Source organism: Protopterus annectens, chromosome 14.part0 (genome assembly GCF_019279795.1).
Source record: "Protopterus annectens isolate FY-2018-M chromosome 14.part0, PAN1.0, whole genome shotgun sequence".
Classification (NCBI taxonomy): domain Eukaryota; kingdom Metazoa; phylum Chordata; order Ceratodontiformes; family Protopteridae; genus Protopterus; species Protopterus annectens.
The window spans coordinates 482,208,167-482,224,267 of NC_056748.1; the positions used below are offsets into that span (position 1 = coordinate 482,208,167).

The 16,101-nt window shown below is 40.3% G+C and overlaps 1 protein-coding gene across 1 annotated transcript in view; it reads left to right on the plus strand.

Annotated features, from left to right (window-relative positions):
* The window catches only part of RRP12 (ribosomal RNA processing 12 homolog), a 1,805,151-nt gene that overhangs the window by 1,196,464 nt on the left and 592,586 nt on the right, over positions 1 to 16,101 (plus strand). Inside the window, exon 24 of the mRNA XM_044056239.1 lies at positions 5,200 to 5,282. Within this exon, the coding sequence (XP_043912174.1) occupies positions 5,200 to 5,282 (83 nt within the window). The remainder of the gene's footprint in view (positions 1 to 5,199; positions 5,283 to 16,101) is intronic.

A 16,101-nucleotide genomic window follows, 5' to 3' on the forward strand; every position in this document is an offset into this window, starting at 1 on the left:
TTCATTTGCCAACTTTCTTTCCCAATCCACAGAACAAGGGGGAGTGGATTCTGCATTCATTGGATGTACACAGACAACTTAGATTTTACTTAAACAGGACAAAATCTCTAAGAAAATCTGAACCAGTACTGGTGGCATTTGCTGCAGGAGCAGAGGGAAAGGCCATTTCAAAGCAGACTATTTCCAAATGGATAAGCCATTGCATTTGTTTCTGCTATATGCACCATGGTAATATTATCCCCTAGGGGATTAGATCTCATTCCACCAGGGCTGCATCTACTTCTACAGCCTTTCTCAGAGGTGTTCCTACCAGAGGCATTCTAGAAGCTGCTACCTGGAGCTCAGTTCATACGTTCACCAAACATTACCATTTACCTTTCTTCTCTAAATCTAGTGCTGGCTTTGCTACTGCTGTCCTACAGGGCCTTATAGCTGGTCCTAATGCTGTATAAATCCATCCTCCCAACCTTAACTTTGGGAATCTACCCAAATGTAATGACTGCAACAGTGAAACACGACGAACATAGTACAGTTTTGTACACTTACCATAAATGTAGATGTTCGAGTGTATTCACTGTTGCAGTCCTGGTTACCCTCCCTCCAACCCCCTATTTTTTCTCTTACTATGCCTCTACTTTCCTTTAATATGCTTAAAAGCCTTTTTGGTGTATTTGCTTTTGTTTGGAGGTATATTTGTGTGTTTTTAATTACTTAAATATTTTGCTCCCCATTTGGGGGGCACCTGACATCTGGGGCAAGAAAAACTGATGTAATGGCGTCGGCTGCATGTTTTATACCCCTGACAACCTGACGTCATGGAAGAAGGGACAGCAACCAAAGCAGGACCCAAGACTTTGTTAATCAGACCGACTGAGGGCAACCTGCCAGCAGATTACCCAAATATAATGACTGCAACAGTGAATACACTCTAACATCTACATTTATGGTAAGTGTACACAAGTGTACTTTCTAGGTATTTGATACACTCACTCTTAAATATTTGATATTCACACATACAAACATTCTTGTGAAAGACTGGCACAGATTAACTTGCTATGTGCTTTTTCCCAAATTACACTGTAATGACTGCCACCAGTCAAATTACCAGGAATACCCTTCAAAAGGGGTGTTCAATTATATTGAGCAAAATAAATACTGATATAAAAGGTAACATGCAATCCAAGCAGTAGACTTTTTGGAGTGGCCCTGGTGTTATCACAATAACCATAAACACTCTCAGGTTATTGAAAGTACTTTCTCAATAACCAGCCACAATAAAAAGTTGTAAACTGTTAAATAAATAAAAAAAGATTTAAAACATGTTGACACTGAATAACTGATTTCAGTAAACAGAGTTTTACACAAGCCGTGGTAGTGCAGCGGTTAGCGTTGTCGCCTCACAGCAAGAAGTTCTCCAGTTTGATTCTAGGCTGGAGTGCCTTCTGTGTGGAGTTTACATGTCCTCCCCATGGTCGAGTGACGTTTAAAGACCTGCAGATAGATGCTTGCATGATGGGTGTGCCTTCTTTGAAGTTTGGGTATCGGGCTGGCAACTTGGCACTGTAAAAAATCCACTGCCAATCATTAGCGGACCAGAGTTCCGCTGTGGCGACCCCCTAACCGGGAAAAGCCGAAAGACATTAGTAATAAACAGAGTTTCACACACAGGAATTATGCAAATAACACTGAAGGATAGGTTTCACACTGAAGAAAAACTCTAACTGTAGCTTCTTGACTGTCTAAAGGTCAACTGTCCCTGTCTAATCTCATTAAGTCAGCAAGGCAAGATGGTACTCCTACTTCTGCAAGGCAAGAAAGAATATATGTCCACTCTTTAGGTAGTTGTCTGGTCCTCGGTTACTGGAATAGCAAATCCAATTTCTGCTGAACAGCTCTGAAAATCTGAGTGATAAATACTGATGTGAAAAACAACCACCGACTACTGAGCAACTGTTTCAACTCGTCTACACTGAACAACTGATGAACTTTGACTGAGCATCTGCTTTTTATAGCAGAATCTTTTAAAAGTCACAGAAAGCTGTTACAAGAATTCTCTCATTTCAGACTTTTGAAAAGTAAACAAAAACAGCTGCTGTGGAAATTCCATTCTTTCATCTCTGGCACACGATGACATCACTCTGGGTCAGCTGATTGGCACAACTTGCATTCAGAATTCTTTTGTAAAAGACCTATACATTTGGCCAGCCAGAATACTGTTTGTTTGATTTCTAACATGTTGTTGTTTGTCTTTTGACTTTTCCCGGTGGTCGCCACAGCGGAACTCCGGTCTGCTAATGATTGGCAGTAGATTTTTTTTTTATGGTGCCGAGTTGCCAGCTCGATGCCCAACTTTCAACGAAGGCACACCCATTCACGCATATCTTTTGGAATGCCACTCGACCCACGGGGAGGACATGCAGCCTTCACACTGAAGGCACTCCAGCCGAGAATCGAACGGGAGAACTTCTTGCTGTAAGGCAACAACTCTACCGCTGCACCACCACAGATTTTATTCTAACATAATAGTCAAAAAACATAAAACTTATTTACAAAATTATAGCTAGTCATGTTGGCGTTTATAACACAGGATAGTTTACAATTATTTGCAAGTATTTACAAAACTGCAGCCAGACATGCTAGCACAGATAACATGTGGTATCCTCACAGACCCTGTAGCAATTTCTGCTCATCTTCCCGCTGAGACAATGTTTTCTCTCAGAAGTTATGCATTTTCTGCAAGAAACGTGACGAGCTAGCACTAGGAAAATTTTCCTGTCTACCTTGAAAAGCTTTTCACTGTACTGCACTGTTATCTTAATAGATACACTGCAGCATCCATATCTGTATTCCTCAAGTACCAAACAGAACTCTCTTGGAAAGGTTTTGGTTTTTGCCTCAGATTAAGGTACGTCTGTTAGGTGTTAGCGTCTTTGTCATGTAGGGCTCCTCCCTTGATATTCATTTCCACTTTGTTTATGAATGGGCTCTTCCACCTAAGACCAATTAGGATATCCATCTCCCTAGGGACTATAGTTTTATGACAGAATTGACCCTTCATCTCTTCAAGCTACCATTTCTGGAGGCTTAAAATTTCTTTGGGAAGTATTGTTCATGGTAACTATCAGTTCTACCAGCAAGATCTCTGTCACAAGCCTTAATGCACAAGGAAGCACTCACAAGGATGGGGTAATGCTCAGAACAAATCCATCATTCATACTAGAAGTGTATTCAGAGCTGCTTATTACAACCTTTAGTGCCTCCAGATGTTTTTTCAGCTACATTCTACTGATGCCTCTAGGCATCAAATATTGCTTGTTCTTATTTACATTAATTTCAAAACCATTCTATATACAAGGTATTTTAAGATTTCGTCTTAAAGCTTACACAATGGAAAACACAGTATTGATATTTTATCTCTTTCTAGTGCAGATACTGATATTGAATATTTTATATTATTTGTTAGTATTACAGTTTCTCTGTATGAAGAAAATGCTTTTGTCAATGTATGTTGCTTGAAAGTTTATTGAGATATTGTAAGCAGTTTATACAACATTACAAAATCCATTTTTATTTTGTTTATTATGGCTTTATAAAATCGTAGTTTATTACCTAGAATTATATGGATGCAACCATTGTAAAGATTATTTTGTGCTTAATAGTCTGCCATTTACAGTTTTTTACTAACACTTATTGCTCTAGACATCTGAACATTTGTTTGAACTGTGGGGGAATACTTAATTTTTGTAAAAGGTTCAGGTCATGCCCATGAGAAGTTAGAGTACTGAATCAACAGAGCTCCATTGAAGGGCGGGAGTTAAATCAGTTCATTCAGTCACCTATTTGTGTTCTGACCAACATAAAGCAAAAAGATAGTTGCAATTAATAGAAATGCACATGCGACTAAGATATCAACTAGGCCAAATTCAAGCAAGCTGACTAGCTGCTTAAGTTCTTGCCAGGCAAACAAAAGAGGTCGGTGTCTCAGCTGGCAAATTTCATTACCTTTTGTTACTATGGAAGACCACTAGAAGGGCACACCAGAGCATGTTGCACAAGAGCAGAAGTATCTTCTGCAGCCTTCAAAAATGTTTATCCCAGGGCATTTGTGAGGCATCAGCTTTGACTACCATCTACACTTTCTAAAAACTGTAAACGTGAAATTCAGGCCTGGGGCAGGGTTTGCAACTTTAGTCCTGCAAAGTATGTTGCAGCCTTTTCCCCAGGTCTGTGGCTAGTGTCGTCCCATGGCCTGCAGAAATGTAGTACTACTTCAACATATAAGATACACTGCATCAGTGATCCTTATGGTGAACACTGTACAGTGGGCTGAGCATACTCCCCTGAAACCCTGTTCTACTGAATAGTATTACTGCTGGAGTATAGGCTTCAGTCTTCCAGACCTTTAATTTTAGTATTTGCTTCCATGTTGTGAGTAAGCTGGCCTCACTAGCCCATGAGGAAGAAAAGTGGGACTAGAGGGAGGATCATTCTGCTTCTGTCATCTCCTAGGAGGAAATGATTTTCAGTACCCTGTTTGAAGGATAGGGGCAACGGGGAGGGGCTTGTATAATAGTTAAGGATTTGACTTCACAAAGATAACTGCAAGGTTCGATTCTGACCCCTGGATATTGGCTAGGTTTATAACAGTCTGCGGACTGATAGCTTAGTATTTATCTATGAACCTATGAAAACAAACATTGGTAACCACCCAGGATATCCAGATGCACTTGTCTGTAATTCATTACTGCAAAATAGACCAAAATGTGGCATGAGATGATTTGCTGTCTCCTACATCCGACTGTTGCCCCTCGTCTGGTAAGCAGAGACCTTTTTTACTTCCTGGAAGTCCAGAAGTTCTGTAAATTAAGCTTGGAAAGTCAGACATTCACTTATAGTTGATTGTCGAGTATAAGCTGTATTGTGACAGTGATCCTACTAGTCAAATATCTTCTGTTACGGTGAGCATGCTGAATGTAGCTGCACTTTCCCATTAATTCATCTTGTACCTGGTCCAGAAGTATGAAGTAGAATTGAAAGAAGCATTTAATTTGCACTTAAATGGGTGGGGTATACCTTTATATCTTAAGACCAATGAGTGAGTCCTGATTGTTAGAAAAAAAATCACAATGAATTGGTTTGCATTAATATTTTATGACTCTTTATTAACTATTGTATTCTTGTTTTTTTTGTCTTTTCCAGCCAAGACTGAAATGCTTGATTCACATAGTGAAGCAACTTAGTGCTGAACATGAAGATTTCATCAGGGCAATCATTCCTGAGGTATTTCATACAATTTCAAGGAAGAAAATTGTTCAGTAATGATACAGGGTAGTATTTAAGTAGTCCTTGCTAATTATGAGTAAAGATGAATACTGCTGCCCTACTGCCCTGATAGATCATAATGATTGTTTTCACCATTTTAGTTTGGTGCGGGGTGTCTCATCCACTCTCCCCACCTCTCGATTCATATCCACCCCCTTACCTTCTTCAGTAGTCATGTTTGCCTTTTGCAGGTCTTCTCTCTTAGTCCATCTATTTCTTAGCCAAGTATCATCATCTCCTGTTGCCACCTTTTCTGTCTCCCCCAACTCTGCTTTACCAAATTGCCTTTTGCTTTCCTACATATACTTTCCTGATTTAAATTATGTATTTAATTCTGTTTCACAATCAGTACTTTTAAGTAAGTGATCCCTCAGTTCTGATACAGAATTGGGTGACCACTCCATTCCTACAGCAGTTTGAAATGTTAAAGTATGTTGTCCAGATTTGATCCATTATGTCGATAGCCATCTTATCTACTACAAGCTGATCCAGTCAGATTTGTTGACAAGAGTAGGCTGTCACTAAGCCAGAAAATCAAGATAACATATCCTGACTTATTAGCAATGTAGCTGATGGGCTGAAAAACTCACAAAATAAAAATGAAGGACCAAGCTACTCTGCATCCTCCTATACCTCCTGCTTCATGTCTATAGTAACTATGAGACTGTAGTATAATGAAGAAGGGGGGGAGGCAATTTAATTTTTGGGAAGAGAACTTTTCTGATAACGCTTGATAAAACAGAACTTAATTTTGCTGATTTCATCAGTGGGGACAGTACTGCAAGTGAAACATGACTGTGGAGCTCTCATTTTGTCCTTAGGGGAGAGAAAAAAAAGACTACATCCCTTAATGCAGTTCAGCAAGAGCTGATATTGAGAAGGCTGAATTTCCAAGGTAAATGAGTTAACCATTTATGTTACATAGACTGAGATGATGACATTTTAACATTGTCTTGATTTAGAGCCGTACTAAACACATTCTTGAGGCCTTTTCATGACATTTGTCATATTATCATGAATTTTTCTCATTTAGCATTGTTGTCCATGTGAAATGATCTACTTCAGATTGCATTCAGTTTGTAGCTAATGATTTTAACTTTAGCACTAAACAGAAATATGTACTTGAGTAGCATTTTTTTTCTGCAAAAGGTAGCTGCCAGGATTTCTGCCTCTTTCATGGCATTGCTGGTTGTGCCCTAGCATTTGATTTTTTTCTATCCTTTTCTGAAGGCCATACACAAACACACAGACACATCTGGGTCACAGACAATGTGTTACAGTTCTGCTTCCCAGAACCAGCTTTTATGTATGTACATACATACATACTTAACATATACAAGCTCGTTAAGCACAATTGAAGTAACACTGAAAACGTAACAGTGGAGTTAGTAGTAAGATATACAGGAACTTCTAAAATGGTGTACAAATGCCAGTTAAAACGTGTTACCAGACATACACAGATATGTAGATATTTACATTCTTGGACTTTGGTATATAAGATGACAGTTGCTGCACAGACTATACAAATTGCAAAAAAAAATAATTCTGGACATATTTGCAATATGTATGTGCAGGAAGCTATTTGCATTGTGTAACAGCAAGTAGAGACTGTATTTTTTTTTATTTCCACATTATTCATTGATGTGAACGAGCTTATGAGACTCTTTATTTACTATGATAGCTGCTACTTCTTGACTTTGCTTGGTTTCCTACCTGTTTGATGCTTCTCTTTGCATTCAGATTCAGAAGTCCCATTACAGGTTCCTCCAGTTAACCCTGGCAGATCAGAAATGCCACTTCATATCCTATTTTTTCAGGTTGTGTGCGCCTTGTATCTTTATGCAGTGCTTAAGCATGGTAACCATAGTTGTTACACCACTGAAGGGTATACATATTTATTCCCTTACTTAGATGACTGGTTCCTTTCAGCTCATTCACTTTTTTGTTTGTTTGTTTTTCAGTCTGCAAGTGATGGCCTAGTACTTTCCTAGGAACCTCTTCCCTAGAGCAGCTAAAAAGCTCTCTGACCATTAGAGGGATAGTAAATGCTGTCAAATATTAGTTCACCCCATTGAAGAGAGTTGCTTTCTTGGCATGAAGGTCCGGAATCTGTCTTAACAGTCTGCACTGCTGAACAATTTGTATGCAAGACTCTTCACCCTAAGAGCATATGATGTCCTCCTAGTCCTCTGTTGCAATATTCTTTACATGAGGGGCTTGCCTGCCGCAATGACCCAACATAGGCCAGTATACAAAAGACACTTAGTACTTAGAGGTGCATGGTATGTCGCATGCAGGCTGCTATCGGACTTAGGCCATAAAAGTGACATATGTATACACCATCCTCAGAACTCCTTTGCTGCCAGTCTGAACGCTTCACCCATATGTATGGTCTGCTCACCGAAGTGGTTGCTGACTCAGCATTTCAGATAAGTGCCCCACTGGGGAATCATTTGTTTACCTTTTTAATGTCATCCAAGAAAGGCAGATGTTCATGTGGACAATCAGATTCCATATAAAGACAATCGCCAGCAGTGCTTTTTTTTTCTTGGGGCTATCCACAATCCTAGATCTTGTTCTGTCTACCAAGCTTTTGTGCCTAAAACATTAAGAAGTAGGTTAACTTCCCTTTTTATGTAGTTAGAGAATCAGTGCTTGAAACTGTTTGCGAAAGGCACTTCAGGGCCTGAGGCATTGTTGCTTGTGAAGCGCAAGGCCACAAAGCCTAGGCCTGAAACTTCAGAAGCACCTCCTGCTGCAGATGTCTTTCCCGAGGCAGTTGCTAGCCTGGGGAAATGTTCAAGCCCTTGCGTCTGAATCACAGGCCGAGCCCATAATGGAGGTTGCCTTGGATCAGGATCACAGTACATCCTTAGAGGTACTGCAGGCATCCGGTATGGATGCTCAGGAGGAGCCTAGACTTGTGGTTACCAAGGGCCCTTGGGGGTTCTCCCAAATATTGGTTAGGGAGGAAGTTGACTCCAACATTATTGAAGCTAGGCCTAATTCTAGTCCTTCGACTTTACATAGAGTTGATCTGCATGCTAAGAAGAAACAAAATATAAGCATTTGTTACATTCCACATATCAACTAAAAGACTGGCAAAGTTTTTCACAGAGCATTTTTAATGCCTTTGTCTTTTAGGCCTCCTCCAGTGGGTTTTAGTACCGGCCACACTGTTACCTCTCCTCAAAAGATGGTTAGGGAAGAAGATTCTTCCAAAGCGGAAGAATCTTTGAGTCCCTACCTTATTCATCTCAGATCTCTTCCCTTCTGGATTATGCTTCCCCAGAGGAGGACTCCAATGGTGCTGACTCCCCAATGGAGAAGATTACTTTCTTTGAGACCTTGGGTAAGATGAGGGAACACTTCAAATTGGGTAGTTGTCAGTCATCTGAAGTTCAAAAATGTTATTACAGATTACTTCAGGTAGATATTCCTAGTCCCTCAGCCATATTTTTATCTTACCTACATTTTTGGATACATCTCCATCTTCCAGTAAGACTCATGTCTCCCAGCCTTCAGCACCTACGAAACTAGACAGATTCTACTTTCCTTTTGACTCCAGCTTGGGAAATCCTTGCAAAGGAATCTTGGGTGCTCTCCATCATAAAAAAGGGTTATTTCATGCTCTGAAATTCTCTCCCACCTTTCAGGGGCATCTCCCAGCCTCCCAGAGATCAACTGCCACATTTCCCAAAGGTGCTGCAAGACCTGTTGGATCAAGGCACCATTCAACCTGTACCATCAAATCAAAGGGGGAAAAGGTTCTAGTCAATTATGGTTTTTGGTACCAAGGAAAAGAGGGCCCTTGGAAGACGCATCCTGGACATCTCCTACCTCAACACCTTCCTGAAAGTGCCTACATTCAGAATGCTTACTTTGCAAACCCTTTTTTCCTCTGATCATCCCACAAGCCTATATGGCCTCCATAGACATAATGGATGCTGACCTACACATACTTATTCATCCCAAATACAGGAATTTTTTATGATTCTCTGTAGCCTCATGACACACTGAATTTTCTGCCTTGCCTTTTCGTCTTTCCACTGCCCCAAGGGTATTTACAAAATGCCTAGCCCCAGTTATTGCTTACTGCAGACTTCAGGACATTCAGGTCTTCCCGTACCTGAATGACCTTCTCTTTCAAAATGTGACAATGTGAAGTGCTGCCATCTGTGCCAGGGATAATGGGGCAGTGCATGTGTAACATATGCCAGCATAGCTAACTGGAGTTTTATAAATAATTTTGTCATTTCACTATCGCACTATCTTGTACAGATGGTTGTGCTGAAAATGTATCAACAGTGTTATAACTGATTAAATGTTTGTTTAAACAAAGAATCCTAGAAGGGAAAAGTAGAGGTTTTTGAAATTGTTGTATAGCTTTCAAATACTGCAACAGATCTTAGCAAAGCTCTGAATGTGTATTGTACCAGTGTCAGGTGAGCAAATGTGATGTCATTCTATAACTAGCTCTGAGAGGAAGGAACTCACACAGTAGCTTGTTTTGTTTTCTTTTGGAATCTAATATGTAAAATATCTGACCATTATCACAGTTATTTGAGTTCAGTCTAAACTAAGATCTATAAGAACAGGTTTTGAAAAATAGCTTGTTAGAACAAGTCTGCATCCTAACCATATATTTAGTAATATACTAAAAGCTCAATTTTTAAGTACTTCTCATTTGACAGGTGATGATGAGGTTTTAAACAAAGCATTACATCTTTAATTAATAATTTGGAAGACAGATGAAAATCGAGTTATGCTAGAAGCGGGTCCCCTTCACACGGTTGACATTTCAGAATGTCGAAGACCATATGGCTGAGACCATATGATCGACATTCAAAATGTCGACCATGCGGAACCGGCATCTCTGTACAGTGGTGACTGGAAAGATTTCTATCTTCTGCACTGTAGTGCAATCTCGGAGTTGGTATATTTACGTTCTGGGAGGTGTTGGGGGCGGAGCCCTCCACGAGGGGTGCAGGGGGGCCCTGCTTTTGTGTGAAGTAAGTTTTTGTTGTATTTTTTTTTTTAATTCCATGGTCAACATTTCGAATATCGATCATATGTTCTCGGCCGTATGGTCTTCGACATTCTGAAATGTCGACCATGTGAAGTAGATCCGCCAGAAGCATCTATCTGTGGTCACCAAGGATAGAAGAGAGAAAGCAAAACCATTTTTTTTCTAACGGAGCACAATCAGAACAATTAAAAATGACTACTAATAGTGACAAGATGTGTAGGATGTTATTTTCTTACATGTCTGATAACAGGACTGTTATGAATTTGGCATATATTGACAGGTAACGATGATATACAAAAAATTGTGGGAGATTATCCACATGTAGCATATGAAAACTGTAGATCATTGAAACGTAGATTTTTGTAATGAAATGGTAACACGATCCATCCACTCCGTGAAATGGCACCTTCAGTTGTAGACATTGTAATATGTGTCCTTGTATGGCTAGTGCTTGTTATTTTATACATCCCAATACCAACAAAACATATACATTATCATTTTATGCAGATTGCTATACTCATGATCTTGTATACTTGGCTTCTTATACAATGTGTTCAAAATTTTATGTTGGTAAGACCAATAGAACATTAAAGGAAAGAGTAAGACAACATGTATATAATATCAATAAAAAGGACAATACAGCAGCAGCAGCCAAGCATGTTAGATAACAATTCTCATCATTCGTTTAGATTTATAGTATTAGAAATTGTCATGAATAATAGATTAGGGAAATTTAGAGATAGAACTGAACAAGCTGAACAGAAATGGATTATTTGACTACAGGCTGATGGACTACATGGCCTAAATGAGTGTGTGTCTAAAACCTTTTTTGATTGGCAGACCATTTTCTCATTAGTCTATTAAATTCCATATTTTTTGCTAATATAGATCTTTCATTATTTTTATTTAGTTTGCATGATCAACAGAATGTTTATTACTTTATGCATATACATCTGTTTATGGAATAGAGTTTTTCATAAGTACCTCATTACGTAGTTGTATCTGTTTTAAGAACTTACCACCCTTATGCTACTTAATTTATGTATGTAATATATATTTCCATATGTCATTTGCTGTGAAGGATATTAGTAGTTTTAGTTTGTACATATAGTGATGGCATTAGAGTATACTGTGTGAAAGTCTCTAAAGATTTTTGTCGCTATGATTTATTTATATTAGCAACCAAGCTACCCTAGAATTGTGTGGTTGTGGTATGCACCGTGTGTAGCGACGCACTAGAAATTCTATTGTTTTGGCGACTTGTATATAATTGTAAAGGATTTGCAGCGATCAGACTCCTGAGGTATTTTGTGACAGTCCTAAAAGTTCTTTGTTGTAATGAACCATGTATACCTGCATTTATGCTAGAATTACGTGACCTTAGTATATGTTGTGAGCAGTAATGTTCGCATTAGAAACCTTACTGCTGGCATGTTCTTTTATGTAAATTTATAGGATTTGTAGTGATCGCCCTTTTGAGGTATTTCTCTAAATGTTTTCTTTAACAATAAGACGTGACAACAGATTATGTACCTGCTATTAACATTAACTAATGAACTAATATATTGTATTTTAATGTTTAACTCAAAACAAAGGAAATTGCACGGTTTTTAACAGGGGCTTCAGTTATAATGCAGTTCACAAGAAAATGTGCTTGAAAGCAATGATATTTAACTTAATGATTTATGATATTTAACTTAATGGAACTAAACGCATAAGTTAATACTGGTGGATTTTACTGGTGGATTTTACTACTCAGATTATTTGATGTTGTGCAGCGGTAGCATTGTTGCCTCACAGCAAAGAGGTTCTCCCATTCGTTTCTCGGCTGGAGTGCGGGGAGTGCCTTCTGTGTGGAGCCTGCATGTCCTCCCTGCGGGTCGAGTTGCGTTCTGAAAGACATGCGTGAATGGGTGTGCCTTCGTTGAAGGTTGGGCATTGAGCTGGCAACTCGGCACTGTAAAAATATACTGCCAATCATTAGCTGACCAGAGTTCCGCTGTGGCGACCCCTAACCGGGAAAAGCCGAAAGACAAACAGCAACATTTTCAGATAGATTGCATTGTTTTTGTACATGCCTTTTAGTTGAGTCACATAATTTGTGACGTGGTTTGATTACATCTTCTGATTGGAAATTCTTTAGTTTTAAAAGTGGTGCATGTATATATTAAATTCAGTGTCTGAAGAAGCGTTGTATGAGACGAAAGCACTTAAAATAAATTTTTGGTTTTAAATTACAATCCAGGTGTGTGTACGGTCTCCTAAATCTTTTGCTGAGATTCTACAAGGTGCCTGAAGTTTGTAAGTTTCTTCAAAGCCCCTTCTACTGACCCTTCTGTCGTCATTGTGGCTTCTGATAAACCCTGTAGGTTACTTCCCTCCACTACCCTTCTTCCTTCTAACAAGGATAGTAGACATATGGAAAGGTTAAGCAAAAAAGTATACAGTTCTGCCATCCTCTCCTTTAGGGCCATCAGTTACCAAACCACACATGACTAAATATACCTTGGAACTCTTGTCACAACTTTCTAAGATTATTTCATATTTGCTATAGTCTGAGAATAAGTCTTTGGCCTCATCCCTGATTGGGGCTTCTCTTAAGTGGCCTGCCATTCAGTAAGATACAGTTATGATGCTGTGGAGGCTTCAGCTAGGGCAGCTGCCACAGGTTTGGTCTTGAAAAGATTTGCCTGGTTGTGACTTCAACCCTTACCGGAGGACATTAAATCCAGGCTCACAGATGCTCCTTTGGACAATTCAGCCCTGTTTGGGCCTGTGGCTGCGGAATTGTTTAAAACCTTACAGGAGAAGGGTAAAGAGATGGAGGAACTGAAACACATCCTGGTCTCTTCTGTACCAAAATTCCAAAGGAGTTCACTTTCTAAACTTTTGTTTGTTAGAAGGCAGTCATGGCCCCCTCCAGCTAAAAAGTCTAAGAGACCTCAGCAACGTAGGACTCCCCAGCAAGCCCCCCCTTCAAAACCAGCCCTTACCAGACAGATTAAGGACCATCTGACTATTTGGACCTCAAACATCCCCCCTCCCTTTCTGTTTGCCTTTTCCTTTCGACTCCAGCTTGGGAAGTCCTTGCACAGGATTCTTTGGTGCTCTCCATCATAAAAAAGGGTTATTTCATGCTCCGAAATTCAATTCTCTCCCATCTTTCAGGGTCATCCCCCAGCCTCCTAGAGACCAGCTGCCACATTTCCCAAAGGTGTTGCAAGACCTGTTGGATCAAGGCACCATTTAATGTGTACCATCAAATCATACGGAGAAAAGGGTTCTATTCAAGAATGTTTTTGGTACCAAGTAAAAGTGGGCCCTTGGAATACCCATCCTGTACATCTCCTACCTCAACACCTTCCTGAAAGTGCGTACATTCGGAGTGCTTACTGTGCAAACCCTTTTTCCTCTGATCATCCCACAAGCCTATGATGCCTCAGTAGACATAATGGATGCTGGTCTATGCATCCTCCTCCATCCCAAGTACAGGAAGTTTTTATGATTCTCTGTAGCCTTGTGGCACTTTGAATTTTCTGCCTTGCCTTTTGGTCTTTCCATTGCCCCAAGAGTATTCACAAAATGCCTAGCCCCAGTTCTTGCTTACTGCAGATTTCAGGGCATTCAGGGATGTTCTTTGTGTTTCACTGTTGCAGTCATCACATTTGGGTTATCTGCCTGCAGGTAACCCTCAGTCGGCCAGAATACCAGAGTATTGGGATTTCTGTGTCGAATGCTGTCGCTTCTTCCATGACATTAGGTCGTCAGGGGTATAAAACATGCAGCCAACGCCATTACATCAGTCTTTCTTGCCATGCAGTGCCTGAAGCAGAAGCAGTTCACAAGTGCCGGTCGGCCACCTCCTGACATATTCGTTTTTTGAGTTTCAGAACTGAAGTCTTCTAAAAAGATAAGTACCCCATTGGGGATCCTTTTTTTCATGCTCTAACCAATGTCAGAAAAAAATAATTATCTTGCCTGTGGAAAACAAATACCTCACAGAGATTTTCATTCTTACTGTGTCACCTGTTTAGGCCCAGACCACAGCCTCCCTGGCTGTCAGTTTTTTTGCCTTATTCAATGCCCGAACTATTCGTTGTCTGGTTATTTTTGTAGCTAAATTCTTTTGCTCTCAATCTCCGTACTCCTAAATGGCTTCGATAAGCCATCTGACTGCAGATCTTCCGAAAAAACTTAGTTAAAGACAGAGACAGACCGCATAGGTCCAAAACTGCCGACGGTGCTACCATTAAGCTAGTCGCCAGTCCACCCGGTACTCAGTGAGGCGCTTTTGCAGCCCATGATACCTGCTTCTACAGATTCGCAGGCCTCTGCTGAGATCCATTCGGAGTCCAGTATGCCACGAGATGCTTCGACTATGGAACCTGCGGATGTCTCTACCTTGGATGGGTCTGGAGCCGCTGTGCAGGCACAGGCTTCTGAAGGTGTATTCAAGCCTTCTGATTTTTCATATTAAACAGACGACTTTTTTCCAAACCAAAAATACCAAATTTCTCAGGCCTAAAGTTCGCACTGCACCTAGGAAACCAATGACCAAAGCGCATTCTCAGGCCCACATGCCACAAAAACAAATGCTTAGAATGGCTGAAGACCTCATTACTTTCATTTGGGGAAGTCAGCCTTCCCCCTCAAAAAGACCAAGAACTGAATTTCCTTCTGATACTTCTGATCAGGAATCTGATATCTCTGATCCTTCTGATTAGCAAGGCATACCCTTATGTACCTATGAGGAATCTGATGCAGAGGATTCCATTCCCTCTGCCCCCCCCCCCCAAAAAGATTTTCTTTTGGTGAAACCCTGCATACCCTTAGAGACCATTTCCACTGGGAGAGCCAAGACTGGTGTCAGTCCAAAAAGAGACACTGGGAATTTTTAAACTTGCCTCAGCACAGGCCTCTAGCTATCCCTCCTGTTCTGGAAATTGTAGATGTCTTCTTGGAATCTTACTCCCACAGATTCCTTTTTAAGAATCTTACTGCGGATCCAGATACCATTTCCCAGGGACCTAAAGGCATTAAGGCTACAACTGCCAAAAATAGTACCCCTTTGGACAGGGATTCTAGGGCTTTAGACAGATGGGGTAAGAAGGTATAAACCTCTGCTACTCTTGCCATTAGGGCTTTAAAATGCCAGTTTCATATGTTAAAGTACCAGCAGCATATTATGGAGCTAATTAAACAGAAATGTATGTTGATTCCTGACTGTGCAGAACACAAAGATTTACAAGAGTTAATGCATTCTGCTAACCAAGTTGGTAAGCATACTTTGCAATGTGGGTTTGATGCTTTAGAATCATCTTGCAGGGCTGCTGTCACTGGGTCTGTTCTTAGAAGGCATGCTTGGCTTAAGGAACAAAACTTGACAAATCATGTCAAAGCAAAATTACTAGCTGCACCTTTAAATCAAGAGCGTCTTTTTTGGCAGTAAAGCAGAAGTCATCCTCAAAAGGATGGAGGAGGAAGCTAAATCTATGCAAACTGTTAAAGATTTCTTACAAGTACAGTCACCTAGATTCAGTAGGCATTGGCCTTCAAACAACTGGTCTTTTCCAGTCCCTTCTAGGCCTTCTCAGTCCAAGCCCAGGGGCAGCAGACCACCAAGACTTTAGTCTCAGATTATGCACAGGTCTAAGCAATGGAGTGCTCCCACGTCCAAAACAGGGAGTAGTAAGCCACCATCCTATGGTAAAATTGCACAAAGACTTATCCTTCACTCTTCCAAGCCTTGC